This window comes from Cherax quadricarinatus, chromosome 42, assembly GCF_038502225.1.
Source record: "Cherax quadricarinatus isolate ZL_2023a chromosome 42, ASM3850222v1, whole genome shotgun sequence".
Classification (NCBI taxonomy): Eukaryota; Metazoa; Arthropoda; class Malacostraca; order Decapoda; family Parastacidae; genus Cherax; species Cherax quadricarinatus.
In genome coordinates this window covers 9,486,815-9,504,646 of record NC_091333.1, presented here as the reverse complement: position 1 = coordinate 9,504,646, position 17,832 = coordinate 9,486,815, and the positions used below count along the sequence as shown (strand labels likewise).

Here is a 17,832-nt window from a genome sequence, read left to right as displayed (position 1 = left end):
TACCACCTCTAGAACTGTCCTAGGGACCCTCATCCTCAGAGAAAAGAATAAACTTGCTTCAGGGAAAACTCAAGGTTCTCCATGAAGCTGTTTGAGAATTTTATATATATGTATATATATATATATATATATATATATATATATATATATATATATATATATATATATATATATATATATATATATATATATATATATATATGTATATATATATATATATATATATATATATATATATATATATATATATATATATATATATATATATATATATATATATACTATATATATACGTATATATATATATATATATATATATATATATATATATATATATATATATATATATATATATATATATATATATATATATATATATATATATATATATATATATATATATATATATATATATATGCAAAACAACCACTCTGAAAGAATAGAGAAATTCCAAGCGCTTTCGTGACTACTCACATTATTAAGGAACTATGAAAGTAAAGCATCCAAGGAAGGTATATAAGGGGTCTGGCCAACACCTCACTATCAGATCCCACAACGGTTAAACACCTGACGCACGCCGGCCCAACTGGACAGGTCCTTTGCACAACCCACCAACAAACTATTCTACCCAAGAAAATTTTAAAAATTATTATTTGTCCAGTGTATTATTAAATTCTTCCCAAATTCTATTAATTATAAATAGATCTAATTTATATAAACCAAAGGAAATATTCATATTATTGTCAAAACTGCTTTTTATGAAACAAGATTAATTATATTCCTGTCGACCATGGACTTGCTTGATACTACTTTCTCAACTTTTTGAAAATCAATTGGATGGTTAAAATCTCTTACATGAATAAATAGAGCATTGGAATCTTGTCCAGTTCTAATGCTATATTTATGTTGTTTTAATCTTAGTTCGAGATTTTTACCAGTTTGACCGTAATAAACTTTATCGCAAATTTTACAAGGAATCTTATAGACACATCCATCAGCATTTTGGGGGGAATTCTTTATCAAAAGTTTTTTTTACTGTATCAAGATTTTTGAATACAACTTTAATATTAAAAGTCTTAAGAAGAGAAGGCATATCAACCAAGTTTTCATGGTAAGGGAGAACCAACATATTTTTAGAATTTGGGAAGAATTTAATAATACACTGGACAAATAATAATTTTTAGAATTTTCTTGGGTAGAATAGTTTGTTGGTGGGTTGTGCAAAGGACCTGTCCAGTTGGGCCGGCACGCGTCAGGTGTTTAACTGTTGTGGGATCTGATAGTGAGGTGTTGGCTAGACCCCTTATATACCTTCCTTGGATGTTTTACTTTCATAGTCCCTTGATAATGTGAGTAGTCACGAAAGCGCTTGGAATTTCTCTATTCTTTCAGAGTGGTTGTTTTGCATATTCTGAAATCACCTGTTTACTGTGATCTTATTGCATATATATATATATATATATATATATATATATATATATATATATATATATATATATATATATATATATATATATATATATATATATATATATATATATATATATATATATATATATATATATATATATATATATATATATATATATTCACAAAAGCGGACCTCTCACCCTATGAATTAAATTTATAATAATTTTGATGGTATTTTTATGCAATTATTAAAAACTGAATATTATATATATATATATCTGGAAATTATGTGAAATATACATTGTAAATAAAAAAAATAACCTGCCCAATTGTTTTGTAATGAAAAAACAAGATTTAATTTTGTTTATGTAATATTGACTTTGCAACAGGAGTATAAATGGACAAAATGGGAGAAAAAAAATATTTAAACCTCATCTCTCAATATTTTTGATGTAATTAGAAGGAAAAAAATAATTGAAAATATACAACCATTAAATAATATCCAAAATAAAATGAACAAAATAAAATGAACATTTTTATTTTAGATTTTGTCATACGAAAATATTTTACAATTAAAAAATAATTTTTCATTTTATAGCTTTCTTTATTCTCATATTTTCGCTTTTGAATAAAAATGAATATGTGATTCCTAGCATCTTGGGCTTTATTCAAATCTTTCAAATTCTAGGATGTTAGGTAAGATTATCTGTGTGTAGGTACTGTGCAGCGGCAGAGATGTGCTGGTGCTGTTCTCTATTCAGTGTTTGTAATACAGCAGTAGAATTGTGTTGGTTGTCTTGTCTTCATTGTTTGTAGTAACAGCAGCAAAGCTGTGCTGGTTCAGTATTGTCTTCAGTGTTTGTATTTACAGCAGCAGAGCTGTACTGGTTGAGTTTCATCTTCAGTGTTTATAGTTACAGCAACTGAGCTGTACTGGCTGACTCTTGTCTTTAGTGTTTGTAGTTACAGCAAATGAGTTGTACTGGCTGACTCTTGTCTACAGTGTTTGTAGTTACAGCAACTGAGCTGTACTGGCTGACTCTTGTCTTTAGTGTTTGTAGTTACAGCAACTGAGCTGTACTGGCTGACTCTTGTCTACAGTGTTTGTAGTTACAGCAACTGAGCTGTACTGGCTGACTCTTGTCTACAGTGTTTGTAGTTACAGCAACTGAGCTGTACTGGCTGACTCTTGTCTACAGTGTTTGTAGTTACAGCAACTGAGCTGTACTGGCTGACTCTTGTCTTCATTGTTTGTAGTTACAGCAACTGAGCTGTACTGGCTGACTCTTGTCTTCATTGTTTGTAGTTACAGCAACTGAGCTGTACTGACTGACTCATGTCTACAGTGTTTGTAGTTACAGCGACTGAGCTGTACTCTCTGACTCATGTCTACAGTGTTTGTAGTTACAGCAACTGAGCTGTACTGACTGACTCATGTCTACAGTGTTTGTAGTTACAGCAACTGAGCTGTACTGGCTGACTCTTGTCTTCATTGTTTGTAGTTACAGCAACTGAGCTGTACTGGCTGACTCTTGTCTTCATTGTTTGTAGCTACAGCAACTGAGCTGTACTGACTGACTCATGTCTACAGTGTTTGTAGTTACAGCAACTGAGCTGTACTGGCTGACTCATGTCTACAGTGTTTGTAGTTACAGCAACTGAGCTGTACTGACTGACTCGTGTCTACAGTGTTTGTAGTTACAGCAACTGAGCTGTACTGGCTGACTCTTGTCTTCATTGTTTGTAGTTACAGCAACTGAGCTGTACTGGCTGACTCATGTCTACAGTGTTTGTAGTTACAGCAACTGAGCTGTACTGACTGACTCATGTCTACAGTGTTTGTAGTTACAGCAACTGAGCTGTACTGGCTGACTCTTGTCTTCATTGTTTGTAGTTACAGCAACTGAGCTGTACTGGCTGACTCTTGTCTACAGTGTTTGTAGTTACAGCAACTGAGCTGTACTGGCTGACTCTTGTCTTTAGTGTTTGTAGTTACAGCAACTGAGCTGTACTGGCTGACTCTTGTCTTCATTGCTTGTAGTTACAGCAACTGAGCTGTACTGGCTGACTCATGTCTACAGTGTTTGTAGTTACAGCAACTGAGCTGTACTGACTGACTCATGTCTACAGTGTTTGTAGTTACAGCAACTGAGCTGTACTGGCTGACTCTTGTCTTCATTGTTTGTAGTTACAGCAACTGAGCTGTACTGGCTGACTCTTGTCTACAGTGTTTGTAGTTACAGCAACTGAGCTGTACTGGCTGACTCTTGTCTTCAGTGTTTGTAGTTACAGCAACTGAGCTGTACTGGCTGACTCTTGTCTTTAGTGTTTGTAGTTACAGCAGCAGGGATGTACTGGCTGACTCTTGTCTTTAGTGTTTGTAGTTACAGCAACTGAGCTGTACTGGCTGACTCTTGTCTTTAGTGTTTGTAGTTACAGCAGCAGGGATGTACTGGCTGACTCTTGTCTTCAGTGTTTGTAGTTACAGCAACTGAGCTGTACTGGCTGACTCTTGTCTTTAGTGTTTGTAGTTACAGCAACTGAGCTGTACTGGCTGACTCTTGTCTTTAGTGTTTGTAGTTACAGCAGCAGGGATGTACTGGCTGACTCTTGTCTTTAGTGTTTGTAGTTACAGCAACTGAGCTGTACTGGCTGACTCTTGTCTTTAGTGTTTGTAGTTACAGCAGCAGGGATGTACTGGCTGACTCTTGTCTTCAGTGTTTGTAGTTACAGCAACTGAGCTGTACTGGCTGACTCTTGTCTTTAGTGTTTGTAGTTACAGCAACTGAGCTGTACTGGCTGACTCTTGTCTTTAGTGTTTGTAGTTACAGCAACTGAGCTGTACTGGCTGACTCTTGTCTTTAGTGTTTGTAGTTACAGCAGCAGGGATGTACTGGCTGACTCTTGTCTTTAGTGTTTGTAGTTACAGCAACTGAGCTGTACTGGCTGACTCTTGTCTTTAGTGTTTGTAGTTACAGCAGCAGGGATGTACTGGCTGACTCTTGTCTTCAGTGTTTGTAGTTACAGCAACTGAGCTGTACTGGCTGACTCTTGTCTTTAGTGTTTGTAGTTACAGCAACTGAGCTGTACTGGCTGACTCTTGTCTTTAGTGTTTGTAGTTACAGCAGCAGGGATGTACTGGCTGACTCTTGTCTTTAGTGTTTGTAGTTACAGCAACTGAGCTGTACTGGCTGACTCTTGTCTTTAGTGCTTGTAGTTACAGCAGCAGGGATGTACTGGTGGTGTTCCACAAGTATACAGCTCTACAAATAATATTGTAAAGTTTCCAGTGACTGTAACATACATTATATTCTCCTAAACACCATTCCATTATTCTACCTCCATGAAGAAATATTTTCTAGTACCCTTTCGAAACCAATTTTATCTCTCAGTTTACAGGTCCGACCTCATGTTCTCCCTCTTGTAGTATAAGGACCGATATATCAGGCAGTTTTCTTTCTTCTGTGCAAAAAATGAGCGTTTTAAACGTGATGTTCAGCGAACATCAGTGTATACGGGAGGTGACATCTCAGCATTATGTCTTCTTTTCTCTTATTATTTTACTATTCCAGGATAATGTAAGAAATCATGAAAGCATTTGGAATTTCCCTACTTTTTCACTGGTTATTTTACATATTGTGATATCACCTGTTTACTGTTATCTTATTGCATATACACATCCCGTATACACTGATGTTCACTGAACATCACGTTTAAAACGCTCATTTTTTTGCAGAGAAGAAAGAAAACTGCCTGATATTTCGGTCCTTATACTAAAGAGGGAGAACATGAGGTCGGACCTGTAAACTGAGAGATAAAATTGGTTTCGAAAGGGTACTAGAAAATATTTCTTCATGGAGGTAGAATAATGGAATGGTGTTTAGGAGAATATAATGTATGTTACAGTCACTGGAAACTTTACAAAATTATTTGTGTATGTCAACTACACGATAGTCGCATGTATGTAACCTGTTCCTTATAAGCCAAGAATAATTTTATCCTTAAAATTGGGACTAAAATAAGTTCTCAGTGTACACACACACACACACACACACACACACACACACACACAGTGTATAATATAATCCTGTGTCGTAAATCTCTGAATGCCCATCACGTGCACAGTATGTATTATGAATATTGTTATTAATGGATTGACTGTGCGTGTAAATGTCCAAAGAGAATCCGTGAAGCATACGATAATTCCTCGAATGATTCTAAGTGTATTTGACTTAATTTACTACCCAACTGTGCTGCTGCTCGACAAAGGGATAAACGTGCAAGTAATCATTTATTTAGGCTGTATGTCGTTTGCCGGAAGCTACTGGTGAGCGAAACGTAGCTTTAATAAGTGTCTTATTAGTTGTACATATGTTCATTTACATGTAATATTGTCTGTAACAAATATACTTTGCTATAGAAAGAGGATTTAGTCATTGGAAAGGTTATATACGGTACAAGACAAATAACAACAACTTTATAAATGCACCAAACTCAGAAAGGTTGTTTAATAATTCAGGCGTCTCTCATGGGAAGCTGGAAAGAGACTTCTTTACCAGGATCCTTAAACTACGCAAGGCCGGGTTTGCCGTCACCCAGAATGGCATGTGAATGCTGTGCGCGCGTGTGTGTGTGTGTGTTTTGTGTGTGTGTGTGTGTGTGTGTGTGTGTGTGTGTGTGTGTGTGTGTGTGTGTGTGTGTGTGTGTGTGTGTGTGTGTGCACAAGAGACTTTATTTAGCCCCCTATTAACAAGTATCGATAAGAAAACATGCAAGTGCCACGTACATCAATGTTACTTAGATACTCCAGCAACAATACACACTGTTTCAACTGTTTACCTTACAGGTTACCTCAAGATCCACTTAGACTACGGCCGCCCACAACACGAGCCATGGGCGGGCAAGACGGGCTGTATGGGTCTCAGAGTGGGTTTCGCCCGCAGGAGGACTCTGCCCAGGACTGCTCTTGCCTCCTTCCCTGGATCTGGCAATACCTGGTTGAGGTACGTACTCATATATTTGTACTTACCTGTGTGAAATGAATAGCTTTTTAAAAAAATCAGCTTTGCTAATCTGACGAACGATGCTATTGTTGCTATGTTTAATGTGCAACTCAAAAGACAAATAATGTGTAATATTGATTCCTAGGTGTCACTACACCTAGTGTAACCTGTCACGATTAAACTCTCCTAGGATTAGGCTTTTTCCTTTTGTCCTGTTGGGTGCCGTTGCCTTACTACCATTATGATACTCCAATCTGAGTATTCTGTTGTTTGACAGAGGGTTGCATATAACTCTCACACTTGTGAACATGAAATGCTAATTGTTCCCACTGCATAATCTTTAAAGTCTTCGTGGTTGGGTTGCCATTTCCATTGAGGTCTAATGTTTCTTGATAACCATGTCCCTCCCCTGATATATTTTTTTTTTTTGTCGTCATGTCTCATCATATGATAACCACCTGGAAAGATGGTATCTGATATCATTTTTTTATTATCGTCGAATCGGTGAGTGAGTTTAGGTTTGTGTATTATTCTCCCATTTTGTTTATTTAGCTCACTCGTTACATATTCTGTCAATATTAATGTACATAATCTTGACGTGTTCTCCGCCGCAATCAGTGACTGCCTGGGTTATCCTTGTGTTATGGTTTGTCCTGGGATGTACGAGGCAGAGTGGACGTGAAGTAGTGTTAAGTTAAATGAGGAAAATAGATGGAAATGTTCGGTGCTGAAAGAGGTATATGTCTTCGTATTTAAGTACGTATTTATACTAATGTTCCTTCATGCATGGGTGTGCACTTATAATGGGTTGTATAAAGTATTTCTTTTCCTCTGTTTTCCTCTGTTATTCTTATTCTTTCTCTCTCTGTGTAATTTAAAATTACTCAGTGATTTTCTTTTCTTCGTCAGAGTTTCGATTCGTCCCTCAGTAAGCATTAGTAAATGTTTCTCATCTTCTCCTTACAAGTACACAAACCAGTAATGTGGCTTGTGCTTCAGTGGTAGCGTCACCAGCTCACAACTGAAGGTCCCGAGTTCGATCATGGGCCGAATGTAAATATTGATAAAGTTTCTTTAGACCTTATTTCCTTTATTCACCTAACAATAAAAAGGTACCTGGGTCTTAGTTTAGTGTTGGTATTATTATTATTATCATGGGGAAGCGCTAAACCCGTAGGATTATACAGCGCCTGTGGGGTGGTGAGGGGGGAAATGGAAGGTATTCAGGCTTAATTCAGGGAACTGGAGCACAGATCTAATTCCCTAGATCAAGAGCCCCTCACCAGCATCAAGGAACCTTCCTTGAAGGGTCCGTCGTAGTATACTGTAGATAGGACTGAGCTATGAGCTAAGGCAAAATAACGAGTTTTAAAGAACAACAAGACGCGACACAGTGACTGGAAGAATACATAAATAACCCTCACATAGGAGAAACTTGTTTTTCCTGTGTGCAGGATATTTATATAAGAGGTCTTCTGTTTTAACTTTCGCTTTGTGAACTAAAACAGGTACGTATTGCTCGTCTTCTACAGGTACCTCATCCAGAGTGCCACAGGTCTCTTCACCGGCTCTGTCTACATTGACAGGGAATTGGCAGCCAAAGGTATTTTTTCTGTGATTCCTGACGTATGATTTGATGCTTTATGTCCTTGTCAGAGGGTTTTTGTATGTGTATATGTATGTGTATGTGTGTATGTGTGTGTGTGTGTGTGTGTGTGTGTGTATGTGTGTGTGTGTGTGTGTGTGTGTATGTGTTGTGTGTGTGTGTGTGTGTGTGTGTGTGTGTGTGTGTGTGTGTGTGTATGTGTTGTGTGTGTGTGTGTGTGTGCGTGTGTGTGTGTGTGTGTATGTGTTGTGTGTGTGTGTGTGTGTGTGTGTGTGTGTGTGTGTGTGTGTGTGTGTGTGTGTATCAGTGACTAAAATCCTTATTAATTTAAAATTCGTTAATGAATTTCGTCATAAATGCTGATGAACTTGGCTGGGTGAGAATAATGAGAAATTATAGTCTTTTTCAGCAGAACTGAATTATTATTATTATTACTATTATTATTATTATTATTATTATTATTATTAGTAGTAGTAGTAGTAGTAGTAGTAGTAGTAGTAGTAGTAGTAGTAGTGGTAGTAGTAGTATAGTAGTAGTAGTATAGTAGTCGCAGTAGTATTCTATTATTATTATTGGTATAACAATACTTATAATCAAATAATAATAATATTGGAAATTTATAACTTATTATTATTGTTATTATTATTATTATTATTATTATTATTATTATTATTATTATTATATTTTGAGAGAAGCGCTGAGGTTCGATCCTTAGAAGGGACAAAAACTTCTCAGTGTTTGCACTAAGTGATCCTCACTGGCATTCAGAGTCTTCCTAAACAGGTTTAAATTTGAATTTTTTTTCATTGCTGAGTACGAATGTTCCGCTAAACTACTGAGGTCGATTGATTCAATACACAAACAACGCGCACATAGGAGAATCAAACTTATGAAGACGTTTCGGTCCGACTTGGACCTTACGGAAGGAGGCGCTGGCTAGAGAAATATGAAATATTGTATTTAAATAACGGAATCATACACGACCCTGGAAACACAGAAAAAACTTGAAGCATTAACTTGAGCACACCACGCAATCTTGAACTCCAATCAGAAGCAATTCAAAGATTAGGACTTGTTACCCTCACCACTCTAATCTCTAGACCAAATAACTTATATCTCAGTTAATATCTGTACTTTTTCAACTACACAAAACAATAATAGAAAATAGAAATGAATCAAAGTTGCAGATCAATTTTTTCATTCTCTGTGGAAAAATTTTAATGGCACTGGCGCAAGAATAAAACTCATGTTGATTTGCAACAAGAGCTTCACGATGTTGTCGTTTTTGCAGGGTTTTACGGGGAGAATGAGATCCCAGAGTGCGGGTGTACCATCGTTGTCAAAACTCACGGTTACTGCCTCGGTGGACTACCTGAAGACAGGTGAGTAGAAATAAAGGTGAGATGAAAGACAGTTGAGGAAAAAGAGAGTAAGCAAAGTAAGGGACAGAAGCTCCTGGGTAAGAAAGACGAGATAGAGATTAGCTTCTACGGAGGTAAAGTGTGCGGCAGAGACGTTTTATGGTTGGTAAGTGAGAGACAGAGAGCTTCTAGGAAGGTCAGGTGAGAAACAGAGAGCTTCTAGGAAGGTCAGGTGAGAAACAGAGAGCTTCAAGGAAGGTCAGGTGAGGAACAGAGAGCTTCAAGGAAGGTCAGGTGAGAAACAGAGCTTCTAGGAAGGTCAGGTGATAACATGGGGGACAAAGAAACGCATATGAAGAGAGAGAGAGAGAGAGAGAGAGAGAGAGAGAGAGAGAGAGAGAGAGAGAGAGAGAGAGAGAGAGAGAGAGAGAGAGAGAGAGAGAGAGAGAGAGAGAGAGAGAGAGATGCTAGTTCCTAGGCAGACAAGATGAGAAACATTAAAACTTTGTGTTTCTGGAACTGAATACTGATTAGTAAACAAAATAAGTATAACTCTGGAAACATATGTAAATGCACTTGGATGTTAGTTTCGGGGTAGCAACTCTTTTATTAAAAACAGTCAGATATAATCTGAATAAAATTTGTGGAATTTATTTTTGAGTATAAGCGCTACGTCTCTGTATGACTCTCCCTTCGACTCGTACTAAAAAATTCACAAGTGACACTAATTATGTTATTTGTATATTCAACAATGAAAATACTGTGTTATTATTTCTCCTAAGAAATATATATTTTGCGTCAGTGGTATATTCGTAAAACTAATTTTATTTTTTTTATAAATGGTGGACGAGTAAGCCAGCTGAAGGCCTCGGTCAGATGACCAAATGCTCCAGTGGCGGGTCATTATATGACTAAGACCCGCGTCACGAAATAATTGTCCTCTTTCCTGGCGAATCATACGTAACCTAACCGTGCATTTGCAACACTAAAAACATCACAGATAAAAGCATTGGACTGTATTTTGCATACTTGCAATGAATTCAGGGATCATACATTGGTCCAAGGTGATCTTCACACCAGGAACAGATGTATGTAAAGGCATGTTTTTTTTAGGTTGCACTAATTACAAATTACAGAGCTCTGTTTGTCTTAACGGGCTGATGGACACTGTCTTGAGTGCTGTATGTGTGTCATTGTACCGTATCGTCTGTACCGTTACGCTCAGCGTCAACAATATCTAGCAATACGTAGGGTAAACTACCATCAGAAAAAATGAGAAATGCAAGTGATTACGTTTTCTTTTATAGGTTAGATGCGTAGCTTGTGTAAATTTCATGGTTAAGTAAGTTTATTTGGCTCAGGTTCACATAAGTACAATTATCATACGTAGTGTAAATTATGTATAATAATCCCCAAAACGTCAGACAAAGTGACTTATTCCATTGAGTTCCGTTTCTGAACGTAATAATAATGTAGTATAACTAGCGAGAACTTTCATAATAAAGAGAAAGACAGATGGACAGTGGCAATGACAGTGGCAAGAAGGATAGTAACATAAGAACCTTCCTTCAGGGAGCAGCGGGTGAAGGACATGGACAAATTCTTCGGGCGAGGTCTCCTGCTCTTGAGGAACCCCTACGACACTCTCATCGCCTACAGGAACTACTTGTCTGCTGGTCACTTGGGCGTGGCTGGACCAGCTGCCTTTCGTGGCGCAGGTAAGACTTCTCAACTCTTTTTTTTTTTATTCCATTTCATGTGAGCCTCTTAACCTCTACGAGCTCTTTTAGGTATCCCGAAGAACAAAGATGACACATTCGATTCACAGCTGGAAAAACTCGAGTTGAATCTAAGGCAGAGGGGAAAACGTATGGGCAAGATTAATAACATTTTCTGCCCTATTACCCAGCATGGAACAGACATCTAGGACTTAGCTGGTGTGGGTTGCATCCTGGAAGAGGACCTATAAAAGATTTCAAAAGAATCAGCCACATTGCTTGGCTTTCATGGGTTATTAACCTTCTGGTGCTACTAACACGAATTAAACCTTAATTAAGCACCCTCCTCTTTTTACCTAAACTGGAAAAGATCCTGTGTACACCATTGAAGCTACAGATTCTACGCTGTTACCCTGCCTCAACTACTTTCAAATCCCACTCCTACGTAATGCAGACTACGTCTACAATGAGACCTACAGCAACCTGCTCATCAGTGGGATCGAAGTGTTGTCAAGGTATTACCTAACTGTACCTAAGATATTACCTAATACTGAAAGGTATTATTACCTGAACATAATTTATTATTGCAAACAGTTGACGCATGAAACAGCGTAAGCCTTTATTATATCAACGTTTCGCCCAAGAAAATCTAGCATTATCTGGCTGAAAACATTTCATTGAGCGAAACAGTATGACAAAGGCTTACGTTGCTTCAGTCATTCTTTATCGTCAGGTCATTATGAGCAGAACCCGTTTTTCTGTTGTTATTTTACTGTGGTGAAAATAACCGGATTTATCTTCTCTCTCAGTAATCCAACAACAGTGTATAAACAATGTATTAACATTGATGCTTTACGTTATTCCCTAGTTTAGCTATTAAAGTGTTTGTATGTTATTATGCAAGTGAACTTCAGCCTTAGTGACCCTTTAGCAGTCTATGATTTTTTTCTCCATTCGAGTAACTGTTGCTATCGTGTCCTGTCAGACTGAGCGAATGACAGCATGATGTATCTCTGAAGTAACTGTTGCTATCGTGTCCTGTCAGACTGAGCGAATGACAGCATGATGTATCTCTGAAGTAACTGTTGCTATCGTGTCCTGACAGACTGGGCGAATGATAGCATGATGTATCTCTGAAGTAACTGTTGCTATCGTGTCCTGTCAGACTGAGCGAATGACAGCATGATGTATCTCTGAAGTAACTGTTGCTATCGTGTCCTGACAGACTGGGCGAATGATAGCATGATGTATCTCTGAAGTAACTGTTGCTATCGTGTCCTGACAGACTGGGCGAATGATAGCATGATGTATCTCTGAAGTAACTGTTGCTATCGTGTCCTGACAGACTGGGCGAATGATAGCATGATGTATCTCTGAAGTAACTGTTGCTATCGTGTCCTGACAGACTGGGCGAATGATAGCATGATGTATCTCTGAAGTAACTGTTGCTATCGTGTCCTGTCAGACTGGGCGAATGACAGCATGATGTATCTCTGAAGTAACTGTTGCTATCGTGTCCTGTCAGACTGGGCGAATGACAGCATGATGTATCTCTGAAGTAACTGTTGCTATCGTGTCCTGACAGACTGGGCGAGGTTTGTGTACGGACAGATGGATGTGTGGAGAGCCTACGCCCTCGACTGGATCACTTTAGGCAGGTGAGTTGGGCAGACACTGCACACACAGGAACATACTAACAAGTATGCTAAAATAACGAAGGAAAATACTCATCTATCTCGTGCATTTTACGTGTGTGTGTATATATATATATATATATATATATATATATATATATATATATATATATATATATATATATATATATATATATATATATATATATATATATATATATATATATATATAATATAATAATATAATATAATATACGTATTTGTCTTTGGAGAACTTAAGTTGATATCTCTCTATCATTGCCACTAAACTTGATAAACTTGATAAAGATGTAAATAATAAATTGGATTATATAGATAAAATTATTACTTGGCTTATACAACTAAATTTAGTTTGTAGATGAATGGTTCAGAGAACCGACATGTTGATAAATTAGACACATGTGCAACTCTTGGGTATCTTTATTGAGGAAACGTTTCGCCACACAGTGGCTTCATCAGACTGATGAAGCCACTGTGTGGCGAAACGTTTCCTCAATAAAGATACCCAAGAGTTGCACATGTGTCTAATTTATCAACTAAATTTAGTTATCATTGATGATGTCTTCCCTTCCCTTGATTCCGAGATATGAAGTTGAACACCCAAAGGAATTAAAACTGGATGGCGTTTTATACGTTGATATATGCAGAGTTTTATGTAACGAATTTAAAACCTAGAATTATTTATGGCTTAAAGTACATGAATCAAAGGTATTCAACACCGACGAGATGATGAATTACACATGTGCAACATCTGGGTATCTTAATTGCAGACGTTTCGCCAATCAGTACAATACATGGACATAAGATGACTGTAGGAAAATATACAGAAGACAGTGGGAAACGAGGTAATCAGTCCCTCAGCCTATGAGCAGGTGACGAGCATCGTAGTCATGTAGATGGCGAAACGTCTACAAGTAAAGATACCCAGATGTTGCGCATGTGTCAACTCATCAAAGTGCATAAAGCCGATCATCCGCTTCCGCCTATATTATCCACAACTGGTGCTTTCAGTTATAAATTAGCCAAGCTTCTTGCTTTCGAGGACACATCCTCCTTCGTGAGAGAGGCTACAAACCTGAAAGTAAAACTCTGTACAATAACTAGTTTTGATATCAAATTATCTTACTGTTTAAATACTCTCGCCAGGTTTGCGGTTTTAATTTTAGTCAACAGAGATAATTACTGAACTTTGGAGTTGAGGAATGTCCGTTCTTTAAAAAAAAAAAAATACAAGCCAGTATGGTTGTACTGGTATGGGAAATCCTTCAGGACACACGTTCAGTAATATGTACTTTCACGATGAGAAATGGTTATATGAGGCCCATTTGATTTTAAACATCTCTTACAGTAGCTATACACTCGTGAAGTCAATGACTTCCTTATTTTAAAACTTTTAGGAAAGGAGGAATAACGATGGCTTGCTACTGCTACTAAAATTCTATACATGTTACGTATTTGAATTTTACATAATTTATATAGGTTACAGCTGCTGTTTCTATATATGTTTCGTATTTGAAGTTTATGTAATTTATATAAGTTATTCTTGTCTCTGGTAACCTAGTCATGGGCGTTTTGTGTTAATGCTGGACGCGAGGTTTTGTATTTGGATTGTAAATAAGTAGGCTAGGAGGTGAACTGTTGAAAATTGTTGCTGTGGTTGCAGAAGCGTGTTAGTGGTTCACTATGAACACCTGCTGGAGGATCCCCAGCGAGAGCTGCATAACATCCTGCAGTTCCTGCGACTAAGGCCAGAAAGGCCGCGTCTCCAGTGTGTCATGACTAACCTTGACGGCGCCTTCAGAAGAGCTACCCCGGATAATATCTTCTACAGACTCCGGTGAGGTGCTGGTGGGGGAGGTGAGGGTGAGGTGCTGGTGGGGTAAGTGAGGGGGAGGAGGGATGAGGGGAGAGACCCTGGTGAGGGAGATAAGGATGAGGTGCTGGCGCAGATGAGAGTGAGGGCGCAGAGGGGAGGGAAAATTTTTGTGACTCAGGAGGGTGTGAGGGAGAGCTGGAAGGGTGAACGTTATTTATGAATTTGTCACTACTATTACATTCAAGAGGAAGCACTAAACCCGTAGGGGGTCATACAGTGCCTGAGGGATGGGAGGAGGGGTAATCAGGTCTGACCCAAGGAAAGGGAGGGTGAGGGGTGTCGTTAGGAGGGTGAGGAGTGTTAGATGGACCGGGGGATTTGGTAGGAGAGTTTCTTGAAGTTTAATTCATTTTTTTTTTCTCTCTCTCTCATCTACCGGTCTACATTCCTTTTTGGTCAGTTTATTTTAAACCACTGAAACGATCACTCTTCATACCTTGCAGTGACCCCTTCACCCCTGAACTTCACGAGGTGATGGAGAAGGCTATGCAGGAGGTTGACGCCGCTCTGGTGAGGCACGGCTGGCCGGGCCTACCATTCCATCTCTATAGCTACCACTACGACCTCAACGCCACCTCCAGCACCTCCTTCCTCAAGGATTCAAAGCACTCCGTCGATGATTCTAAAAGCGCCGCACGAGACTCCAAGAACGCTGGTGTCAGGATCTCGAAGTGGTCCGCAAAAAGCTCCGAAGTCACTAAATACGCAAAGATTACAAGAAATGACTCAGGGGTGGCCATTACGCACACGAAGACGGGTATCAAAATTCCGATAGACGTCACTGGGAATGTTAAGGACTCCGTAAGAAGCTCGAAGGATGCCTTTAGAATCATCAAAGGACAGAAAGGACATGGTCAACAGGTAGTCAATAACGTCAAAAACTCTAAGAATCTCATTAAAACCACGACGGATAAAAGTAACGAGTTTGCCAGTGCCAGAAGAGACACATACCACAGAACAATCAACAAAAGACTTAAGTTGAAAGGAAAACAAGACAATAACATAATTAGAATAGAGAAGCACACTAACCAATATGCAGATGGCACGAAGGTGTTCAAGTTGTCTCCCTGGATGAAACCAAGATGAGAGGACTGTGATGCTGACAGGATCAGTTAATCAGCATCTTGCTTGTGTGAGATGAGAGGTAGATGCTCTGGCAGCTTCTTAAAAGTCTTCTGACTCTTACCTCAATTTGAAAGCATTTTTTTTTGTCCAGAAATTTAAAAAATGTGTCTAGGTTACTCTCTATAAGGAAGGCTCAGACTGTATCAAGTTAGTTGTGAACTGAATATTATGTCTCAGTCTCATACATATTAGAGGGCAGCCTGACTACTAGAATCGAGATTCTATCCCGCAGTTACTGGACGGAGGATCGAACCTCCACCATTCCTTGCGATAAGCGACCCACACGGGCTCTGCTCTTCATATAACTTTAGTTATGAAAGTCTCACATGCACGCCATGACGTATGAGCTTTAAGGTTATGGACTCACAGTAGCATGTAGCTGAGCTTCCTATATTCTCCTTCCCATCAGAAGGAAGACAGTAGTGGCGTCCTGTATGGGTCATTACCAAATTGAACTGCACAGCGCTGATGCAGTAGGTCTGGATCAGCTTAGTTTGGCAGCTCAGGCACTAAACGTATAAAGCTACAAGCTGCTTTCCTTGTGTTTATGGTATCACTCGTGACGCTGTAGAGAGCACTGCTAGACGCAGCTTCAACAGACTTTCCACTAAGTGTTACTGTCACCCATAGGTCTATCTAGAGAGCAAATCAAATGATTATAAAGTTAGCAATATACACGACCATCTAGACTGCACAGGTCCATCTAGAATACGTTGTATTGGTCCATCTAGAGAATATTGCACAGGCCCAACCATAAAGTATTTAATAGCTCTGTTTAGAGACCACGATAGAGGAGAATCACCGGCCACTAGTCCAACAGTCACTGTATGAAATCTAAATTTAAGAGTTCACTAACAACGTGGTAATATTGTTTTTGTTCCACAGCCTATCAGCCGAAAACATTAGCATCATTGTTTGCCACGCTCAGTGTTGCGGAGGCTTTCTGTGTTGGTTGCAAGGATTCGGTATACAACAAATTTCCTGAAACCGTAGCAAAGGAGTCATAAGTGCATGGGAAAATGTCATCAAGGGTCTTATATAATGTAAAGGCAGTGTGAATCCGATGAAAAGAAGATTGAGAAATAAGTGAATTCCACGCGAAATAAGTGCAAACTAGAAGAAAGAGTTAGGGAAGAGCAATGTGAACAGTTAGAAGGAAAAAGTTCAGTTAGAAATTTAGGTGCTATATATAACGGATTTTTTTTTTCTTCGCCACTGTGATAACTAATGAAAAGCGATACTGAGGAAAGCATTCTCGTTACTCAATATAACTGGGGTTTGGATAAAGACACATAGTACAGTGTGATCATTTATTGACAACGTTTCGCCGACACGAAACTGACCTGTTTGTGACTCAATAAAGCCCACTGTGTGGGCGAAATGTTATCAGTAAAGGATCGCATTGTACTGCATTTGTGTCTTTATCCATATTGTGGTTATTTTATACTACATCCCTCCAAGACCGAGGCGTCTTGTCTCGGCTCAATGGCAGGTCTTATTAACAAAGCTAATGACAGGTGCTACTGGACTGGAGAACAGATGTTACTGGAGTCACGGTAGAAAAACAGGTGCGTCTCAACTCTTAAGAGTATAAAATTTGTGTTCCTGACGCCAATATAGTGACAGTCTAGACATTCAGATAGAAACAGAGACAAACGCCGACAGACACTCAAACAAGCAGACAGACAAGCACGTGGAAACCAGTCAGTGCAAGCAGTAACTGACTGGAATAGTGAATATACCAAGAGCTTATCAGTAGTAGTATGTTAGGACATATCAGTGAATTATTTGACAATACTTATTTGTATGCTTGTATGCAGATATACATACATACATACGTATATATATATATATATATATATATATATATATATATATATATATATATATATATATATATATATATATATATATATATATATATATATATATATATATATATTTATAAAAAGTGTTCCTAGCAACTTTAAAAGATTTATCAATTACATTTCTTGGGTATTTTAAATCATTACCTATTTCATAAATTTTGGATATTTCCTCATCTATGAACTCAGGACTAC

General features: G+C 38.2%; 1 protein-coding gene across 1 annotated transcript in view; it reads left to right on the top strand.

Moving 5' to 3' along the window:
• The window catches only part of LOC128695628 (uncharacterized), a 36,316-nt gene extending 18,730 nt beyond the window's left edge, over positions 1-17,586 (top strand). Inside the window, exons 4-10 of the mRNA XM_053786356.2 lie at positions 6,257-6,413; positions 7,946-8,016; positions 9,311-9,401; positions 10,953-11,098; positions 12,684-12,756; positions 14,435-14,608; positions 15,091-17,586. Coding sequence (XP_053642331.2) covers positions 6,257-6,413; positions 7,946-8,016; positions 9,311-9,401; positions 10,953-11,098; positions 12,684-12,756; positions 14,435-14,608; positions 15,091-15,733 — 1,355 coding nt within the window. The 3' untranslated portion in view covers positions 15,734-17,586. The remainder of the gene's footprint in view (positions 1-6,256; positions 6,414-7,945; positions 8,017-9,310; positions 9,402-10,952; positions 11,099-12,683; positions 12,757-14,434; positions 14,609-15,090) is intronic.
• Positions 17,587-17,832: the final 246 nt, after the last annotated feature.